General features: G+C 38.7%; 1 protein-coding gene across 1 annotated transcript in view; it reads right to left on the reverse strand.

The window, feature by feature from the left end:
• sspo (SCO-spondin) overlaps positions 1-21,350 on the reverse strand; it is a 92,653-nt gene that overhangs the window by 235 nt on the left and 71,068 nt on the right. Inside the window, exons 93-112 of the mRNA XM_053237585.1 lie at positions 20,473-20,628; positions 20,105-20,226; positions 18,273-18,409; positions 18,134-18,180; positions 17,770-18,033; positions 16,380-16,541; positions 16,058-16,174; positions 15,508-15,646; positions 15,085-15,281; positions 14,155-14,325; positions 12,845-12,972; positions 11,330-11,475; positions 10,871-10,917; positions 9,215-9,379; positions 8,846-9,069; positions 8,276-8,371; positions 6,766-6,826; positions 6,129-6,259; positions 3,486-3,636; positions 1-247 (exon numbers count right to left, since the gene is read on the reverse strand). The exon at positions 1-247 is cut by the window's left edge and continues 235 nt beyond it. Of these exons, the coding sequence (XP_053093560.1) occupies positions 225-247; positions 3,486-3,636; positions 6,129-6,259; positions 6,766-6,826; positions 8,276-8,371; positions 8,846-9,069; positions 9,215-9,379; positions 10,871-10,917; positions 11,330-11,475; positions 12,845-12,972; positions 14,155-14,325; positions 15,085-15,281; positions 15,508-15,646; positions 16,058-16,174; positions 16,380-16,541; positions 17,770-18,033; positions 18,134-18,180; positions 18,273-18,409; positions 20,105-20,226; positions 20,473-20,628 (2,684 nt within the window). The 3' untranslated portion in view covers positions 1-224. The remainder of the gene's footprint in view (positions 248-3,485; positions 3,637-6,128; positions 6,260-6,765; positions 6,827-8,275; positions 8,372-8,845; positions 9,070-9,214; positions 9,380-10,870; positions 10,918-11,329; positions 11,476-12,844; positions 12,973-14,154; positions 14,326-15,084; positions 15,282-15,507; positions 15,647-16,057; positions 16,175-16,379; positions 16,542-17,769; positions 18,034-18,133; positions 18,181-18,272; positions 18,410-20,104; positions 20,227-20,472; positions 20,629-21,350) is intronic.

Genomic DNA, 21,350 nt, shown 5'->3' on the forward strand with positions numbered 1-21,350 from the left:
GTAATGTGTGTGTGTGTGTGTGTGTGAGTGACTAAAAAACATAAAAGACATTAAGACATAAAAGCCATAATTTAAAACCTGTACAGTTGTCTGAGAGCTTCAGAAAGTACTCTATAAAAAGTATTCAGTCATATAATGACTACAAGCTACTTAAAAATATACTGGAGGTGTTCAAAAGATTTGACTTCTTTCTTCTCCCAAGCTGTCAGTTCCTCCAAAAGTGTTTAACGTTTGGCCAGATCTCCTCCTGTGAGAAAATAAGAACAAGGAACATTAAATCAGCAGCAGCCAAATGTTAAGTCGAGTAACACCTGCTGTTTGTGTATATTAGCAAGAACGAGCTAAACAATGTTACTTCACTGATCCAGCACAGAAATCAGGTTACTCCACTCTTTAATACACTCTTTTTGTAACCTGAGTTCTGTGCTGGATCAGTGAAGTAACATAGTTTAGCTCTTTCTCACTCTATATATTTGAAAAAACAAAACAGACCTATCAGAGAGATAGCAGAAACTTTAGGAGTTGCTAAATCAACAATTTGGTACATTGTTAAAAAGAAGGAATGCACTGGTGAGCTCAGCAACACCAAAAGGCCTGGAAGACCACGGAAGACAACTAAAGTGGATGATCACATAATTCTTTCCTTGGTGAAGAAAAACCCCTTCACCACATTTGGCCAAGTCAGAAACACTCTGGAGGCTGTCAGAGTATCATTGACAAAGTCTACAATCAAGAGACGCCTTCATGAATGTAAATACATATGGTTTACCTCAAGATGCAAACCACTGGTAACACTCAAGAACAGAAAGAACACAGTAGAGATGGGTAATGACCCAAAACATACTATAAAAGCAACCCAAGCGCTTCTTAAGGCAAAGAAATGGAATGTTCTTAAATGCCCGAGTCAGTCACATGACCTCAACCTAATTGAGCATGCTTTTCACTTACAGAAGACATATCTGAAGGCAGAAAGGCCCACAAACAAGCAGTAACTGAAGGCGGCTTCGGTAAAGGCCTGGCAAAGCATCTCAAGGGGCCTTTGCTGATGTCCATGGTTTCCAGACTTCAGGCAGTCATTGACTGCAGAGGATTTGCATCCAAGTATTAAAAATAATCCTAATATTCATGATAATGTTATTTTGTCCAATTACTTTTGATCCCGTCAGAATGAAGGGACTCTGTAAAAAAAATGGCTGTAGTTTCTAAACAGTTAATGCAATATTTTTTGTTAAACCCCTTGAATGAAAGCTGAAAGTCTACACTTCAGTCACATCTTGCTTGCTTCATTTCCCAAATCCATTGTGGTGGTATACAGAGGCAAAATTATGAAAATTGTGTCCCTGTCCAAATACTTATGGACCTAACTATATATATATATATATATATATATATATATATATATATATATATATATATATATATATCACAGCTTATTTCATTTCCAGTCCTGTTTCTAGAAACAGAGCCCATTATAGAGCAAGCAAGGCCCGTAACACCATGCAGTGACAAATATGAGCCACTGAGCGACTGCCCGGCTATTCAATTAGCCAGCACAATCAGGCGCATTGATGAATGGCCTAATGTGTAATTGCTGGAAGGGAGGGAGAGGCCCTGATACAATTACGCATGTTCGAAACATGCATCGTGATGAGAGTAGTACAGTTTCTGCAAAGAGCCAGGACGGTAAATGGAGAGAGGGAGGGAGAGGTTGTCACGACAACAGAGAATGAATATCCTGGATACAGTAGAGCTACAGACTTGGTGTAACACTAGGAACTGCTGATATGAAATCTGAAGTATGGTTATTTTGAGGGTTTAAATGATTATAGCACATTCAGTGTGATGTGCTTTTACTGAGTCAGCTTTGTGACAGTTACACAGTCAGCAGGCGTTAATTACAGCAAACACAGGGCAGGTCATATAAGGTAAAGGCAGAACAAATCACTAGCCCAGGCACCCATAAGAAGGGCTTTTAGGTTATTAGTTTTTTATTCTTAGCTGCCAAGGGTGCAAGTATTTCCACCAACCAGAAAAATAAAAAAGCTTATTCTTTATAGAGTTTTATTTTTTTCATTTGGTATACAGTAAGTTTAAACTCAGTGATTTCAGGGTGACGTGACACACACTGATGCTGCAGCTAGCTTTACTCATTCCTCAAAGACTATTATTACTCGACAGTACTCATTCCAATCCCCACCACCTGCTGCACTACATACATCGACCAATGAACTATCTGGCTGACAAAATAACAATTTTGACTAAGCAGATTAATTCGCATGCACAGATGACAGACAGTTGTTTTCAGAATCAGGAACACGCAGGTATGTGGAAATACTGATAAATATAAAGTCAAGCACAAAGCCGTCATATAACTTTCCTATACCTCATAGCCCCATACCTCAAGGTTAAATGTATTGAGATGAAATAAAGCCATTAGTTAGACTCCAATAATATCTTTTATATGTGATGTGGGGAGAGAACACTGCAGCTCATAGCTGAAACGTTCAACAATGACTTTGTCCACTGCTGCACCCAGTAAATGCGGTAGTATGTAGGAAATATGGCATGGGTAATCTTTTCTTCCTTTTTGTTGCTCAAGACAAAATGTGAAGGTAAAGTCAGTGATTTTGATGGAAGTTCGTTGAAGCTCGATGTTTTAAATCTCATGAATACCAAAGTAAGATGACAAGCTTTCTGAATTGACAGATGGCATGATTGACAGACAAATAGAGATGCCTTCTTGTCCTAACTGGTTGGATATTACTGGTCCTATCTTTCGTGGCATGCTACATTGACCAGAGTTTTTCTTCTGAGAAGATATTTTTGGAGGGAGCTGAAGGGCAGTGATAGTTCAGTGATAAAGGATTTAGGAAATGACCTTAATTGCGAGTTGCTTTGGATAAAAGCATCAGAAAAATGAGATAAATGGAATGTGAGGCAGATATTACTAAAAGTCTTGAAAAAGACTGATCACAGCTTTTACAGAATATTTTTATAGGCTTCATACCATATAGACTCCTGAAAATGAAATTAGGAATTTTGGGATTGGGATCACAATTTTTTGCTTTCAGGTTCTACACAGCAAATGTTCACCAAAGTACGTCATAGAGCATCAGACTGTGCCAAATCAAATACGCGGACCAATGATCTGGGGTACAGGAGCAGCCGAAAGAGGAACAACTACAAATATATATGGTATATGAGTAAGTTTGAAATGCCTTTTCTTTAATTCAAGCACTAACTAAGAAGTTTTCAACAAACATTTTGAGGTTTTCCACTACTAGAAATGTTTCAAAAGCTTTAAACATTTCAACCATCTTGTGCAAACTCTGTTTCTATAGAAAGTCTGTCTCTTCATATCTCTGTCATATCTCTGAGAGTGAACCTAGTCAGTTGCTAGTTCTCATGCCATCACTCTGGTGTGTATTTTCCTGCACGTAGTTGTTTAAGCCATGGTTGTGTGGTCACACTGCGCATGTACCCACCCTGACAGCTGGTACACTCGCAACTCTGTATGACGGGCAGCACCACAGGCTCGCTTTCTCCACTAGAACAGTGCAGGCTGAGGAAGCGCACAGGAGTCTGGGGGTCCAGCCTGTAACTGCAGCAGTCACACACGGCTTGTAGGTAGGGCTCCTGGCACACACAGACACAGAGGGAAAGTGAATCAAAGACAGATAATGCAGTAAAAAAGAAGGAAGGACAGCATGTAAAGGTGAGAGGTGAAGACAAGAGCAGACTGAAGATAAACAGGAAGAGAACAGGAAAGAAGAGCACAAAAGGAAGAGGGATAAAGCACTGGAAATGACAGAGAGATGACATGAGGGACGGAGGGGGAAGAAAGAAATATGAAAGGGCAAAACCACCATCATCAAAAATCCAAATATTAGATTCATGGCACATTTACTTCCCAAAGAATGAACTGCTCTCTGCATGACAAAGAGGGTGGTGTAATTTATAGTAAGGCTCAGGATGAATTACTGTACGTTTTCAGGCACACTGGGACAGGGATTCAATTGAAAGTCCTGGGAGGAGTATGAATGGCGAAAAACAGGGGAACGAGATGTGCTTTTGGTGTAAAAACTAACAAACAAGAGATCTATATGGCTGCAAGTGCTCTGCTTCTCGTCTCCATGGTAACTTGAGAGACTTTCCGAGCTGAAACATATTTTTAACAGCAGTTTCACAGCAAACAGAGACACAAAGATAGAATCACCCAGTTTAGATGGTTGGCTCGAAGAAAACTTGCAATGACAAATCAGATTTATGATGTGAGTCAGTGTTGATTTTTGATCCCACACATGCACACATTGAGATCTAGGTCTGTATTCACAAAGCATCCCTCAGAGGGACAGCTGATTTTAGACCAGGTGTCCCACTGACTTTACTGGCTCTAGTCACTATGTGTTAAAAAAAAAAAAAAACTGATCCAGAAACAGATCTCCTAATATTATGGCCTTCCAGCTGCTTTAGCTCTTCTTAGTAAAGTAGTCTGGCTTTACTATGATACACTATCCCAATGGTTATTTGTGGTTTATATTAGGTTTATAGGTTTATATTAGCGTATCATTCCAATACGTTATAATTTCTGTACTAACAACTCACATGGGGACTTGTTTGGTAGACACTCAACATAAATGGTAAATTATAGTAAGTAAAAAACATGAGTAATAGTTGATATGGTGAAGTTTTCTGTAAGGAGATATTTATTTAGCATTTATGGAAGGAGTCTCCACTGTTAACTCTATGTAACAGTCAGAGGTAAAGCCATAACTTTAAGGTTTCCTCTACAGTGAATTGCTCTATTTGAATTTCTTTCTGGGATCAATAAAATGATCTATCCATCTATCTATCTACAGGAAAGTCTTCAGGACAGTGGGCTAAGTGTTTTATACTTACTTGATAACATGACAAGCTTCAATTTTTTGTCTTCACGAGAAAGAGAAACTAGTGAAGGAATCCCTGCTTATAGCGTAACGCAAATAATAACAGGAACTAACTTGTTTCGTAGATGACAGTAAACATAATGATGAATAAGAAATACAATGCGTCATTCTTTAATAAATAGGATTGTTAGCGTTGCTGTGATATACGAGAAATAAAACACTTTGGGATGTGTTGTTATTGGAAAATAATCAACTTCTGCATCACAGCAGTCTACTCATAGTCTAGTCGTGACTACCCCTATTTTAAAATCGTAAATATTAATATAAATATTCTGTAGAGTTAGGGTGTACTGACTATTTTTACATTATGCATAACCAATGACAGCTCAGCTGAACTGCCATTCACTATTTTTTTTTGAAGTCATGTTTGATCAATAGAAGTTATACGAAAACCCAGGTTAAGAGAGTCAGGATCATTAGATTAGATTAGATTAGATTAGATTAGATTGGATTAGATGACTCATGGATGATTTAGGACAAAAATCTGTGAAACCTGGCATCTCCCAACATTTTTCAACATTGGTTAAAATCTTAAAGTATAGAGTAAAATATAAATTTCTGCAATCCTCTCATGGTTCCTTCAAAAATGAAGTCAGGTTTTATTAGGTTTACTAGAGGAATGACATAGTAATCACAGTAATAAGACTATGATTGACATGCAGTAGCATAGTTTGCAAGCCTTGGTTTTATTTTAAGCCTATATGATTTGATATCTTGCATTTATTTCTCATCAGGCCCTGTTTAACATCCCATAGGTTTACCAACACAAATGCATTACCTAATAAACTCTACATGGTGCCTTCTAAGATCATTACTGTACACGGTAGTACACTAGTGTTTCCCAAAACTGGTCCGTAATATGCTCTTTTACACCAAAACCAAGTAATCACACTGCAAAAATGTCATCTTAGCAAGTGAAAATATCTTGAATATAGTCAAATTTATCTAGTGTTTCTTATTATAAGATTATAATAAACCAAATAGGTTTATTTATTTTTTGCAGTACAGGATACATCAAACACAGATGGAGCTGACAGAGATTAAAAATGTGGACCATCTGGGATCCCTGGCTTAGTTGGAGAAACACTGTAGTAAACCAAATACTAGAGTTTCTGCTATTGACTTTTCAGTTAGACAATACCAGTACCAGATCAGTTATTTGAATAGCAGTGTTTCTTTTACCTCTAGAATGACATCCGTTCCGGACAAACAGCGCCCCCTGCAGAAGCTGACCTCCACATTGTCTAGGCGGCAATCGCCCTTGGTGATGTTCCTGATCTCAGTGTGGCGGTGACACTGAGAGAGCGGATCATCTACAGGCAGAGAAGAGAGAGAAAACATGAAACAGAAAGGAAGAGGTATAGATCTGATTAAAGGTTTTCGATACTTGATTGAATACTGAACATATTCCGATGGTGTTGGGGGTAGTTAACTCCTGCTAAGAATAGTTCAGATTTTTCTTTTTTTGTGTCAACCCTACATCAGTGTCCATATTGTAGGATTGCATTAGCTAGTTTTCAGAAAAAAAAATATCTGCTGACGAGATGAGGACATCTTTTGTAAAAAGTACGTTTCTGGTGCTTAAAACTTTTCTGTTGAGTCGTCCAATTCATTCCAGTTCAAATCCTGGGAACAGTAGATGAAGTCTGACAATCCTTTATACACACACACCAGACTTAATAGTGTGCAACTAACTTCTCATCCATTGCACATGGATCCTCAGGAATCGCTGACAAAGCACAGCAATTCCACTGAGGCCAGACAGTAACACTAATAGCAGTGTATGTCTAAGTTGATGTAAGACTTTGGCCATTCCTACCTGTGTACACTTTCCTGCAGACAGGGCAACACTGTCCGTCCTCCAGCACTTTGACTTCACCCTGGGCACAGCAAAGGGGATAAACAGAGCGAAGGGGCAGAGTCAGCAAAGAGAAACTCAGAATAACACACACTTATTTGTGATTCATTTCTCCAGAGATGGACCACAGCAGCAGGGTGAGCCATCAGGCAGCAACAGCCGTAACACTCCATCTCCCATTGCACCCTGTTACGGCTCTACCTTTGGGAGTAGTGTATATGTGTGAGGACGGGTGAGGTTAAAGGCCCACAAAAATATTTAAAATTTAATGACAGGATTATTTAGAGACTCAAATAGGAAAGCAGCAAAATTCAAGCAATATTAAGTAGCACATAGTAAAAAGAAAGAAAAAAATACACCAATACTTTTTGGGAATTTTGGGAAGTTTGTTAAGGACTATATTCACAAAACATTCCTGAGTTGCCTGAGTTTGGAAAAAATCTTTAAAAACACTCCTATTTTTTTATAGTCTGCTATGCAAGAGGGCTGCTTAAACAAATCCTCTCCTTAAATGTAAATAAAATTAAGTACTATCCTCTAATTGATCCATGATGTGCCATGCTTAGACTAGCATTTGTCACAAATAGCCTAGTTATTTGGATTTTTGCTTTATACAAAATCAGTGACAATTTCATTTTATTTTTTTTTTATTTTTTTTATTTTTGGTATGGCAACGTTTAGCAGTTTAGCATGCAGTCTGCTTGCATATCAAGCAATTACTGTCAAAATACATTCATTTAAAATGCCCTCATCTGTAACACAACACCCCCCTTTGGTGATCAATTTATTAACAGTTTACAGCAGATACACGATATTATCCAGGAGTTGTAATTTCACATCACTTTCTCTCAACAGGAATAATATTTCAGGGCATTTTTTAATTAGTTAACATGAAGTCCTTAAGAAAAGATTAGGAATTCTTAATGAGTGTTTCTTTTGTTAAGGTTTCAATTTTGTAAATAAGTTTAAAAAAAAAAGATCCTTTGCTAGGAATGTTTAGTTGCAAGACATTTTCAGAATACAGCCCCTGAATTATTCCTAATACAAACTAAAGATTTTCTTTTGTGTTCAAGCTGTGAGTGCATGTTTAGAGCAGCACAGCGGAGGTGTTGAGCCCTGGGGAGAGCAGGACATGTGCTTCCTTTGTGAATGTGGTGTGGGGTGACAGCAGAAATGCCATCTGGGATCCACTGTGTGACCAGAGCAGTAGCCTGGACAGTGAGTCACTCTAACCAGCAGCATCTGCTGCTCTCCAGGGACTCCTTTCACACTCAGGACACTTTCTGATGCAATACCTACAGTATGGTTTACAATTGTTGCATTTTTTTGGATGGTGCAAAGCTGCACAGTATGCCACTAACAAAAAAAGAAAGTTGTGTAGAGGAGAATCTAAAAAAAGTTTTCTAATAAATCAACCTGGAGGATGTTACAGGTGAATAATTATCTGTAGAGAGCCCTGTGGATTTCTCACCTCGTCACACAAAAGTGGAGGGCAGCTGGCTTTACACTGCTTTAGGCCATTTACACAGCGACAAGTTTGGCATGCTTCTTCCCACTCAGAGCCAGGCTGGAATACACACACACACACACACACACAGAGACCACATTATATACAGAGTAATACAGAAGTTTTAAAATATATTTCTGGTTTAATTAAGTCCTACCCATAAAACATACTGGATATTTCTGTTCTGAGATTGAGATGTTGTGAATTATTAATAAATGTAATTATAATAGATGCACTCCAGAGTTATCCATCAGGTCCAATAATGAGACCCCTTGAAGGATATATATACAAAGTAACTAACAATACAATTAGAGCATATAAAGAAAGTCGTAGTTTTCTTGATGGATGGGTCTATGCATTGCTCTGGGGTGTATGACTGTTTGTGGGAGTGAATGATGGATCTAAACCACTAGCTGTAAGACTATGCCATGCATGTTTGCTAATGTGTGTGAGTGTATAGGCATTTGTTTTGGTTTGCCTAGAGATACTCAAACCTGGCAACATTTTAAAGAGTGTGTATGTTTGTGTATACACCTCTCTCAGTATGCCGTCCTCCCCCTCGCACTGACAGAGAGCAGGAATCACGCACCGGCCCTCTGCGTCACGATAGCGCCCATCCTCACACACGCAGCCCTCAGAGAGCCTGCTCACTTCAGTGCAGTTCAGCGGTTCAGGGCTGTACATGTCCACGCAGCCTCTGTCACACACGCGCTCTGACTCAGACATGCTCCGTCTCCAACGCTCTCCCTCTGGACACACTACAGCAAAAGAAAGATGTCTTAATAAACAGTCCCACACACACAGTTGTATAATTAAAATATAGTTGCAGCATCACCTACAATACTCCGACCCTAACCATAACGTCTTACATGACTGCTCTCAATGTGGTGTTAAGATTCTTACCACAGTCAGGCCCTGTACACACTCTGCTCCTGTGACTAGGGCCTTCACACTCACGTCCTCCATACTGCCTGGGCTGCACAACAGAGCGACTAGAACTCTGCACTCCAGAGCCACATGACACTGAACACAAACTCCACTCGGACCAGCTGCTCCATTCACAGTCCACTAAAACAGACACACGTGCATCAGTATAACCAGTATATTTACAACTATGTGCTGTTAATATTCTGTATTCTGTAAACCAATTTTGAGCCTTCACACTAGCGACCGAGAAGTTGCTTGTGTTTCTCTACTCTGTTTTTGTAGAAACTTGCTGTTGTTGCTTTTATACACTCTCTACCCTATAACTGCACATCATCATGTTACTTTGGTTTAAATGTTTTGAATACTGTTAAAAAATGAGAAAAAGGAAAAGCTTAAGCTGCATTCTTTTCTCAGTTTTTTGCATGCCAAGCCCTGTTGAATGGAAAATACACTCAGGACTTAATTAATTTTTGTGTGAGTAGAGGTGCAATAAAATTTGTGTGAGGAATGTACTGACACTAATCTAATTTATCATAGCCTATTTGCATAAAATTGAGAAAACCTCAAGTCGAATGTCTCCAAAATCAGAATCATTGCTCCACGTCACAGGAAATCAATGGCTGTCTGTCACTCGCTAATATAATTGTAGGGTTGCAGACATTCTCAATAATTATATATCAAGACATTTAAATGCCACTCAGAAATCAGTGCAGCCAGCAAGATGGTGATTTTGACTGTGAAAACACAGGCTTTTGAATGACAGCAGTGCCACAGCATATGTACCACGGGTGTAAAACAATACCATTATCTGTAGCTGTATTTCTTTAGTGCTACAAACATCCATATCTGTATCTGTATTCGGATTTAAACCAGAAGTGGGCGTGGCCTAAACTGGAAAGTTTGTTTTTTTTTTCTTATTAAACATGAACCCTACCACTATGCCCCTGGAATCACTGGAAAACACTGGAAAAAAAAAAACAGAGGCAGAAATGCCAGCACTATTAGCATGTTAATTCTGACAGTTCCTCAACTAAATCACTTGAGTTCACTATTCTCAAGTACAGATGTTCGCTGGACTGTTTTTTAAAAACCCCTCATGCAGTTATTATATTTGCTTGTACTTGTCTAACAAATTATTTAGTTTTGTTTCCCAAAATATATATATATACTGTATATATACTGTGACCCTGACCAGGCAGTTACTAAGGATGAATGACTGAATTCTATAAATGCATGTTAATGAACATGGTCCTTGTTTGTGCTGCAAGCTTCATATATAACAGCTCGCTAATGTCTGCATGAAAGTAAAAACCTCCTGGTCATGTGACTTTTTATTGCATCACATGGGATGCCACCTCTAGTCTCAAACATATGCCCTGTGAATCTTTCTGGCAAGCTTTCTAAAAAAAATTAATATTGCGCCTCCTATTCGTATCTGTGTTTGTGTCTGTTTACAACACATTATCTGTTCATTCTGAATGTATTTGTATTCAGTTACATCCTTAATATGCATAAACACACTTTACAGTGATTTTCTTCACTAAGCAGGTGCTACTGTGTTAACAGGCATTGGAGCTTTCTGCCTAGCTATCACAGTAAAATGCAGTAAAGAGACAAGCTAAGGACACTCACCATTACATGACTCCTCCGTACAGTTGAATACTCCATTTTCACACACACTTTATGCAAACACAAAAAGAAGAATTAGACACATATATCAATCTACCAGTGCAGTTGTTTTGTTTGTGTACGACAGTATAATGGCCAATTCCCCCAGCAAATCCATTATACCAAAACAACCACTCTAATCACCAGACTGTTGAATGAGAGAGGCAATCATTTTATGCTGCCACCATATGCCTTTCTATCAAGCCTGCCATAACCCAGCTCAATGTGTGGGTGCAAAAATCATTTGCAATCTGATACAAAGTCTATACACTGATCCATTTTCACCCCATCTCCCTCAAAGTCCTCTTAGCGCCCACATGACATATCACACATATTCACAATCGATAAGCTCTCAGAAATATTTTTTATCCCAATGGGAAAATAAATGAAAACAAGGGAGGGTGGCTGAGTGAGAATCATTACCAGGCATTGCAGAGATGTGGTATAATGGTTCCAGGGGGAAACTCTTCCTGCAGGGGGTCCAGTGTGACATTGGCCAACCCCAGTGGCAGAGACAGTGGGGAACAAGGGCACTCAGAGTAGGGCATGCATGATCCATTAAGCATAACCTGGGAGCAAAGAAGAACAGTTATTTGCACTGTAATATGTTTCCACTACAGTATGTTTATCTTAAAACAAGGCTGTGGGAGTGTAAGTAGCATTTCTGCATTTATCTGTGGCTCGGTGGGCGTCTGTTTATACTCATATTGTTGAGAAGACATCATGTTTTTTATGAAATACATTTTAAAGTTTCTGGATTGTCTGAGCACTGGAGTGTGTGCATAGTAAGACATTTGTTAATTTATGCATTACACACTAAGAAAAACTAAATGAGAATAAAAAGGGCATTGAAACTGGAAGCTGGTAGAAAGGTAGTTGAGAGTTGAGTTCTGGGCTGGGAATATCACTTCTCAGGTGTTTTGGCTGAGTATATAGCTGTTTTTAAGTATTTGGGTTGAGTAGCAAAGCATTGAGCTATTGTATGAAGTTATTCTGAAGCAATGGGGTTGGGTGTTGAGGTATTGCATTGGGGTAATAAGGCATTACAAGGCATTTAGGTCGAGTATAAAGCTCTTCCAAGGCATTTGGGTTGAGTATAAAGCAATTCTGAGGCATTTTGATCGAGTGTAGAACTTTTCTGAGGTATTTTGTTTGAGCATACAGCTGTTCCATTGCATTTGGGATGAGTCTAGAGCTGTTCCAAGGTATTCGGTTTGGTATAGAGCTTAGGAACTTGGGTTTAGTAATAAGCTGTCCAAGAGACATTACAAGAGGCATATTCCAAATATATAGCTGTTACATTTGGTTTAAGTATATTGCAGTTCCATGGCATTTGGGTTATGTATAATGCAGTTCCAAGGCATTCGGGTTAAGTACAGTGCAGTTGGGTTAAGTATAGTGCAGTTCCAAGGCATTTGGGTTAAGTATAAAGCTGTTCCAGAGATTTGTGTTGGGTATAAAGCTGTTCCAAGGCATTTTAGTGGAGTACAGAACTCTTCTGAGGCCTTCTGGTTGGGCATGTAGCTGTTCCATTGCATTTGGGATGAGTAAAGAGCTGTTCCAAGGTATTCAGGTTATGTATAAAGCTGTTACAAAGAATTTGGGTGGAATCTAGTGCAGTTCCAAGGCATTCAGGTTTAGTATAGAGCTGTTTCAAGGCATTTGGGTTCAGTACAATGCCATTCCAATACATTTGGGTTGACAATAAAGCTGTTCCAAGGATTTTGGGATTAGTATAAAGCTATTACATTACATTTGAGTTGAGTATAATCCTGTTAGGTTACATCTGAGTTGAGTATAAAACCGTTATAAGGCATTTGAGTTGAGTATAAAGCTGTTCCAATCCATTTGGGATGAGTATAGAGATGTTCTATCTACATTTGTGTTGTATAAAAAGCTGTTTTTTTGCATTTATTTTTAGTACAAGGCTGTTCTCACCATGTTAGGGGGGCAGGAGCAGCCAGGGTTGCAGGGTCCCGGCACACACTGGCTCTCAGGCCACAGATCCTGGCAGGAAAATGGGCACGAACCTGGACATAGACTGAAAACCTGACCTGGAGGACACTCTAACACATGGCAAAGAGAAGAGAGCGGGGAAAAAAGAAAAAAAAAACGTTATTAAGACATATTGTGCTCTTAAGAACTTCTCACTGGGATTACCCACTGGCTATCTTATTTAGATAAGAAAATTGACAGATATAATTTTAGCCCATCTAATGAAAGCTAAAGATTTAAGTTTAAAGCTTGTGCTGAGTCACTGTTATGAATATGGCACCAGCAGCACTCCCCCATTACTCTTGAGAAAACATTCATTTTTTATCTTACAGCTTTAAAATTGGCTTGTCAAATCATGGTCTGTTAGACTCCCAATACTACAATTTATGAAGACGACAGTAGCTGAAGACCTAATTTCTCTAAGGTATGAGAGAGATAGTGCACTGGATGAAAGTCACTTTATTGGGGCTTTTCTACAGTCAGAAAGGTCAAACACACAGGCAGATAGGGTTATCAAAGGCTGACCCATAATTGTAACAAAAAAAAAGAAACAAGCTCATGAAATAAATTAGTGAACTAAGCCAAGAGTGAACTAAGAGTCAGTATTTATACTAGTAAGCCAAGAAAGTGGTTAAAAGGGTTACTTTTACAGGGTTACATTTCTTCTTAGATCTGCTCAGGGATCTTTTCACATTCTAACACTATTATAATTGGCATTTAATGGTCTGGTTGGAAGAATGTAGTGTCTTTGATAACAGATTTTTTTTTTAAAAAGCTGGCAAGACAATTTTAGTCTGAACTCCATGATTTACCTTTAAGGAGAAATATTGTAATCTACTAGAACAGCCGGTGATGCAAGCTTCCATAAAAATGCAGCAGGCCCATTATAAATATGAGATGAGTAAGGCTGGTTTTTATGGCCAGTGCAGCTCAGGAGAAATATAAGCATAAATATAACCATCTACAATTGTTAGAATCTCATTTTCAATGTCTGTGTGTGTGTGTGTAGTTGTGGTGAAAGTACTGAAAACTTGTAATTGAAGTTCCTCATAAAGATGATTAGATGTATAAATGAATAAATAAAGTAATTACTGAACAACTCAGTAACCAGATTGGTTGCACTGTTCAAAGTCAAGGGAACATGGGATGATGATGATGATGATGATGATGATGGGCGTATGTCTGTGTGTGTCTGTGTATGTCTGTGCGTCTGTGTATATAAGAGAGAATAAATGTATGCACATTCTTCTCACCAGGCAGGCAGCTGTTGGTGTTGCAGGCAGTGTGCTGCTCAATAGGAGTCAAGCAGGCCACTCCTCCAGGCTCAGACTTCTGCAGAATAGTCTTCCTGCGCACTGACACTCCTCCACCACAGGAGGCGCTGCACTCACTCCAGGAGGACCACTCACTAAGCACACAGTCAGCTAACAGCACACAACACTGAATCAGAGCAGAACTTCAGCCTAAAATACAACACTGTAGTAAAATCTTTCATGAAGTAAATTTATAACGAAAAGGCCTTGAGATGAATAAATCATTCAATGAATTAGTAACTATGAATGTGATATGGTTAGCTTGTTTACCTTTAAATTAAAAAAAAGAAATAAATGGCTTCAATAAATAGCTCTAATAAATAAATATGATAATACGTACTATTTGCCCATGTGCCTAATATTTGAATTGGTGGATTTTCTTCATAAAAATGTAATCAAATGTAAATGCAATTCAGGGTCACATGGGTGGCACAGGGTGGAAGCTTGCCACTCCATCTCTGACCTCAAAGTCATATCTTTGAGAGCTGTATCTTTTTTTTTTTTGTAATTATTGCAGACTTAATGAAATATATCCAGCTTGTGGTAATTTAAGTCATCGCTGTAGTGTTCCTTCACTGAGTATTAGGAACTACAGAGTAACTATTAAGCCAGTACCATAATGTCCATTACCATTACCATTCCATTCTTTTTATCCTACGGAAAAAATCATATTCGAATATAAGTGCAACCTTTTTTGATACATTATTTCATGGAGATAGCTCTTAGTGTGTTCTTTCTACCCTGAAAAAAACACTACTGCAATCACAAGAGGGTCTGTGGATTTTTTTTAATTGTATGGGTGAGAACTCGTGACATACAATGCACCTCTTTGTTTGTGTGTAATGTAACTATATATATTTTTTTGCAGACCTGGACATGCAAGCAGGGTGCAGTTTTGGCTCTGAATGGTCTCTCCACAGCTAGGGCCACCGGGTTTGTGTGTGCAGGGACGTGTTCGTGTCCTCTGTCCTGTCCCACATGACACTGAGCACTCACTCCAGGAACCCCATGACCCGTAAATGGGGCAGGGCCGGTCCGTACACACCAGTGACCCATTCACACACACACTGCAGACATTAAACATTAATCATTTTAGCTTCAAATTCAAAGCTGCAGGAATGTGAACTAAATTTGGTGCTACGTTACTTTTATAACCCACTTTTAGACTCATTATCTTCTGTAGTAGTATTGTTTTCTAGCATGTTCACAGTGAAATACAATATTACCTCATATCATGCTTGAAACATTAACCCAAACCCATTTGTGTGTGTGTGTGTGTGTGTATGCTCTCACCAGGTGTTGCACTCGACTGTGACATTCTCTCCAGGCGTAAACTCGAGTGTACTGTTCTCTGTAGGAAGCCCACAGCGACATTCTGACACTCTCACACACTCCCTGTCCTGCAGCAACCAACCATCAGGACACCTACAACCTGCACACACATCAGTAAAAATATTTAGAAGATAAATAGCTTCACTCGTAGTTTGGGTAACAAAATAAAATCTTTACTGTGTAGATGTTGTCATCTCTGGTTTCTATAATTATTACTTACAAAGTAATCCAGTTTGGTTCCTTGCTCAAGAATTAACCAGTGTTATATTTTTGTTTTTATTTTTACTGTTTAACATGTGCTAAAATTTTGGAAAAGTGCAAGAATTCATTTTTAACACAGACATAAAATAATGCATGTCTTTAAAAGCTTCCACAGTGCAGCGTCTCGGTGTGTGTTTTGGAAAGAATGACTCAGCATAGAGTAACCATTGTTATTTAAATTATTTATAAGTCAAATAAAAATTTGATGTGAATTTGTTAGTGTTACTGTAATGACATGTGGCGGTTGTACCTGGGTGACAGACTCCCTGCAGGCACTGCACATGCTCCCAAAGGTCAGCACAGCTACGAGGACAGTGATTGGCACAGGAAGCCTCGTAGACCCGCCCCCTGTCTTCACAGCGCTCACCTGTGAGCAGATACAGAGCATCAGTAAAATAATACATATTTTAGTTTAACAGAACAATAACCTTGGTGTTTGACATCTATGTGTGTTTGACATCTGGGTGTGTATGTTAACGTATCTGCACGATTAAATTAACACACACACATCCTTTCGCCTGTTATCATACCATGTACAGCATGCATGTCTGTGTATGTGTGTATGTGCATACTTGGACAGAGGCCGGTGTTGCAGCTCTGTGATTGGCTCTGCCGTCTTGTACACTGTGGTCCGAGGGTTGGTGCCAGGGCTGTTCGCTCACGCTGGCGAAATCCTCCACTACATGGCTCCTGACACACACTCCACGGCCCCCACACACTCCACTGACATGGGTCTGCAGATGACAACGCATCAATGTCACACAATTCTCCCACTTCATCTGTAGAATTTTCTAAAGAATTTTGACATGTTTCCCTGCACTGACAAAATAAGAGAAAACCAGCTTGATCAAAAACTCACTTATGATGAGTGCAGGATAAGGAAATAAAAATATTTATGGAAAAAAATGTTTATCTATGGTGGCCAGAGAAAACCTTTCACATTGTGAAATTCTGACATTTTCTACTATACTATACTATAGTTGTGAAAACTACAGACATTCTTGAACTTGAAATGATCTTGAAATGTGTTTCCCTATTGCACATATCTGAATCAGCAGTAATGTTCTAGTGTTTTAAATTTTAAAAAAAGAGAGAGAGAAAACTGCATTTAAAGATTCCACTCTGACTGTGACGCGTTTTGGCAGCTGGTATCTGATTACAAACTGAATTGATTAGGCTTATGTTCATTTCGCTGTAGCACGTAAGCTATCCAAAAACCTCCTAAATCAAACCTGACATCTATTGTATAAAGAAATCGCACTTAGCTAGTAAGGTTTTACTGGATAAGCTGACTCCTAAACAACATGATCTTTGTAGGAATTTGATTTCCATGTCATTTTGGTGAAATATATTGCTTTTTTTAATTTAGGTGTCAGCATAAGTTACAGGCAGAAAAAAAAACAATTTTGGCCCAAAACTAGTTTTTAATCTTTTTTGGGCACAGTAACATCTGATGAGTCACATATTTCTAATGTTTTCATGAAACCTTACGTCAAAGGTATTTTATTTCATTTATTCATTCCTTCAGAGATGGGATTAATTTCTCAGAAGGAACAATTTATAGTTATGCATTAACAAAGTTGTTGTGTCGGTTTGATATTGCATGGATTCCACAAAACCTTTGGAAAACTGTAACCAGAATATATATATATATATATATATATATATATATATATATATATATATATATATATATATATATATATATATATATATATATATGGTTTATATAATATTAAAGCAAAGATTTTGGGATCAATAGGTACTGATGGTTATTGATATGAACTGGTACTCAAGGTTTCAGTATCAGAATTGTTTTTAGAAATGAAAAAAGTGGTATTGTGCCATCTCCAGTTGAAAGCCACTTATGTGCTGATGTGTTCGTAAGGAAAACGCTGGAGTATTCCTTTAAGCTGACACTCATGCTGTCTCCGTAATATGAGTCCTGTGAGTAATGATCACCTTTGCAGACATCAGGTTGGGGGCAGATCCTCTCCTCCTGCAGGGGTTTGGAGCACTCCCCCCCTCTCTCACTGACAGGTAACCCAGTGTCCACATCCAGACATGCTCGGTAGCGCCTCTGCACTGACACCAGAGCTGTCTCAGGCATTCCTAGACCTCCACTGACATCTCCACCATCACTCATGGCAGAGTCGGAGTGGAAGAGAGAGGAGGCAGGAACACACGGAGAGCAGGGGGTCCACTCTGACCACTCACTGAGTGACACTAAAAGAATAATAAAGTGTGTGAGTAACAAACACTGCTCTTTTAAGATTCATGGTAAGTCTGAGCCTTATTTTTTAAAATAGATTTCATTTTTTTATACCTTCGCATTCTCGAGAATCACACTGCAAAGACCCGTTATGGCATAAACTGAAATACAAGAAAATATCCAAAACTGTAGCCTTTAAAAGCCTTTAAATTAAAGGACAGGTAAAGTAAAAGCTGAGTGTGGATGGTCTTACCATGTTCTACAGCCTATATTGAGCACCCCACCCTGTGGGACAGTGACAGGGACAGGTGAGCCTGTGTCCTGCTGGACGAGGTGAACACAGCCACACTGTTCTGGAGCCACACATGTCCCATTCTGTTGAAGGAGACCCTGCAGGCATCCAGAGGAACATGGAGTTCTGAAGAAGCTTCATGATCATTTAATAAGCTAAAGCCAGCAAGCAAAAGCATTAACATCAGGCTGTATTCTGGAATATGGATTTAAGACAAGTATTCACATTTTGTGTTTATGCTAATGACCTTGCTCTGTGCCATGGTAAAAATAATTGGCTGACACCAAACTCATATTCTTGGAAATAAAATGTGAGGTAATATACACCTCACATTTAAATATTCCAAAATTTTTCACCCTAATCTCTAACCACTACATGTTTGATTTCTACTAGGGAAAGACCTGAAAACCTGTTGACTTGGATGTGACTTGTAATAGAGGTCTAAGGGCTTTTGTCGAACTCCATTAAAAATACATGTAAAAGCTGTACAAATAAAAAATTTATCAAATTGAAAATATGCATATTCCAGGACTCTTATTCACAATATGCTCATATCGAACATCCTTTAAATACACTTAGTATCTTTCCTCTTTCCTCTTCTACAAGTGTACACTAGAGCTGTTGTCAAATCCAAGACCAGATCAAGTCATGACAAGATTGAATACAAAGACTGAGTCAAGATTGAGACAGAAAACCATCAAACCTATTTCAAGACCAAGCCACTGCATTGTGCCAATGATTAGGCTGTTTTCTAAAATAATTAATTACTTCTGGTCAAAAGTAAAGTCTTGTCAAACTCTTGGTTGAAACCAAAATCATATTTAGTGACATCAATGCCCAACAAATGCCAATAACTCAGATGCCAATAAGAGACAAATCCAAGTCAATACAGACAACATCTGGAGCCTGGACTCAAGTCCTTCAGTCGTACTATACAGTATACTGTAATGAATTTTAATCCCTGGTTCCACTCAAGGTTTCTTCCTACGTCATCTCAGGGAGATTTTTTCCCCACTGAAACCTCTGGCTTGTTCATTAGTATCTAAATCTCTGTATTTCTGTAAAGTCGCTTTGCGCCGATTGTTAAAAGTGTTATGCCATCTTCCAAAAATGTCAGTAAGTGGATTGGCTATGCTAAATTGCTAAATTGCCTGTGTTTAAAAAAGTGTTTTGTTTCGTGTTTTGTTTTCTCACTAGAAAGAAAACGCCACAGTCCACCATCTTATTTTCTATTGCCTCATGCTCAATTCTAATTCAGGTGAATTATCTTTTTCGCCATGGACGTTTTATTTACATGAAGTCTGTAGATGAATGAATGAAGGAAAGAAAGAATGAATGAATGAATGAATGAATGAACATGTAACCATGCAATGTAAATTCAAAACCACAGTCATAGCCACAAAACAGGTGTAAAAGGGCAAATTATACAGATTAACTTAACTTAACTTAACAAATATCTGTGACTGCTTCATCATAAATGCATTCTACAAAAACTGCATTCCACACAAATGTTTACTGACTGATCCAACATCTGCCTTGATAAGTGATTTTTAGGTATTTTTTTTCCTCAGTACAGCAAAGCACATCAAAATATTTGACGCAAACATGCCACAGATACAACTCATAGAGAGAATCTCTAGTGTATTTCCTTTAATAAACTCAGAGACACTGAGAAAGACAGGCTTTTTGCAGGTCAGCACTTCAAATCTTATACATTTAAAGAGGAAGCTTAGCTATGTAATGACTCTTGGGGATGTTCTTCTTAATTATAAGGTGTAGAAGGTTATGCTGACCTGAGGGCAGTAGCAGCCGTCTATACACCCCAACTGCCCCACGCATGCGTCCACCTGCCCTTGCAATACACACTGCTTCTCACATGGAGAACCACAGTCCGGCTGGAACGGTTCCATACATTCTAAGGCACACACACACCACACAGGAGAAGGACAAATACATTTGATAGCAAAGGTTACACACTAGATATATCTATCTCTCCATATGGACAATAAGGTGAGATATAATGTTGAAAAAACAGGGCAAAGTTTTAGTGACCTTAACTTTTCTTTGGAGTCAAACACACACAACACACCCACCCACCCACCCACACACACACACACACACACACACACACACACACACACACACACAGCAGTAGGCTCACCCTGGCAGTCCTGAGGTTTGCAGGCTCTGCTCTCCTTCTCAATTTCTGTGCATTGCTGCCCGCTAGTGGCCAAAGTCAGTGGCACACGATAGCGCTGCTGCCACTGAGATACACAGGAGCACACTGTCCACTCACTCCACTCAGACATGGGACAGTCTGTGAGGGGTGAAAAAGAGAAAGAGGAAAAGAGAGATCAAATACACTTCACTGAAAACACACTGAACACTTTTCCTTATTGTTCTCAACTTAAACTGTACTACCAAAAAAACCTCCATGCCATGATTTAATTTGAGTTCCACATTTATTTGTTCCATGATATTTGTTCATACATTTGTACCTTAACCCAATCGACATGGAGGAGTTAGATAAAAAAAAACCGTCCAACCAGTTTCACAAACTAATGTTTTAATTGCTTGGGTCAATGAGACATTTAACAATTTAAGCTAGCAAATGAATACATTGAGGTACATTTATTGTACCTGATTGTATTGTATATGTTGAACACGTTTAAGGTGGTGATGAATCTTAGATGCATGTTTAGATAGATAGATAGATTACTGTCATTGCACAAGTACAGGTACAAGGCAGAGAAATACCATTTAGCATCTACCAGAAAGTGCATAATAGTAAAAACTTTATACAGTATATGAACAATATAATGTTACAGGATTGTATTTTGTGGTTTAATTCAATTCAATTCAATTCAGTTTTATTTCTGTAGCGGGTTTAACCACAGACATTGCCACTAAGCAGCTTTACAGAAATCTGGATGTAGATTTACCCCCTAATAAGGGTAAATTTGTGTAAGTATGGTGACCTATACTCAGAATTTGTGCTCTGCATTTAACCCATCCAAGTGCACACACACAGTAGTGAAC

The sequence above is a fragment of the Pangasianodon hypophthalmus genome, chromosome 1 (genome assembly GCF_027358585.1).
Source record: "Pangasianodon hypophthalmus isolate fPanHyp1 chromosome 1, fPanHyp1.pri, whole genome shotgun sequence".
Taxonomy (NCBI): domain Eukaryota; kingdom Metazoa; phylum Chordata; class Actinopteri; order Siluriformes; family Pangasiidae; genus Pangasianodon; species Pangasianodon hypophthalmus.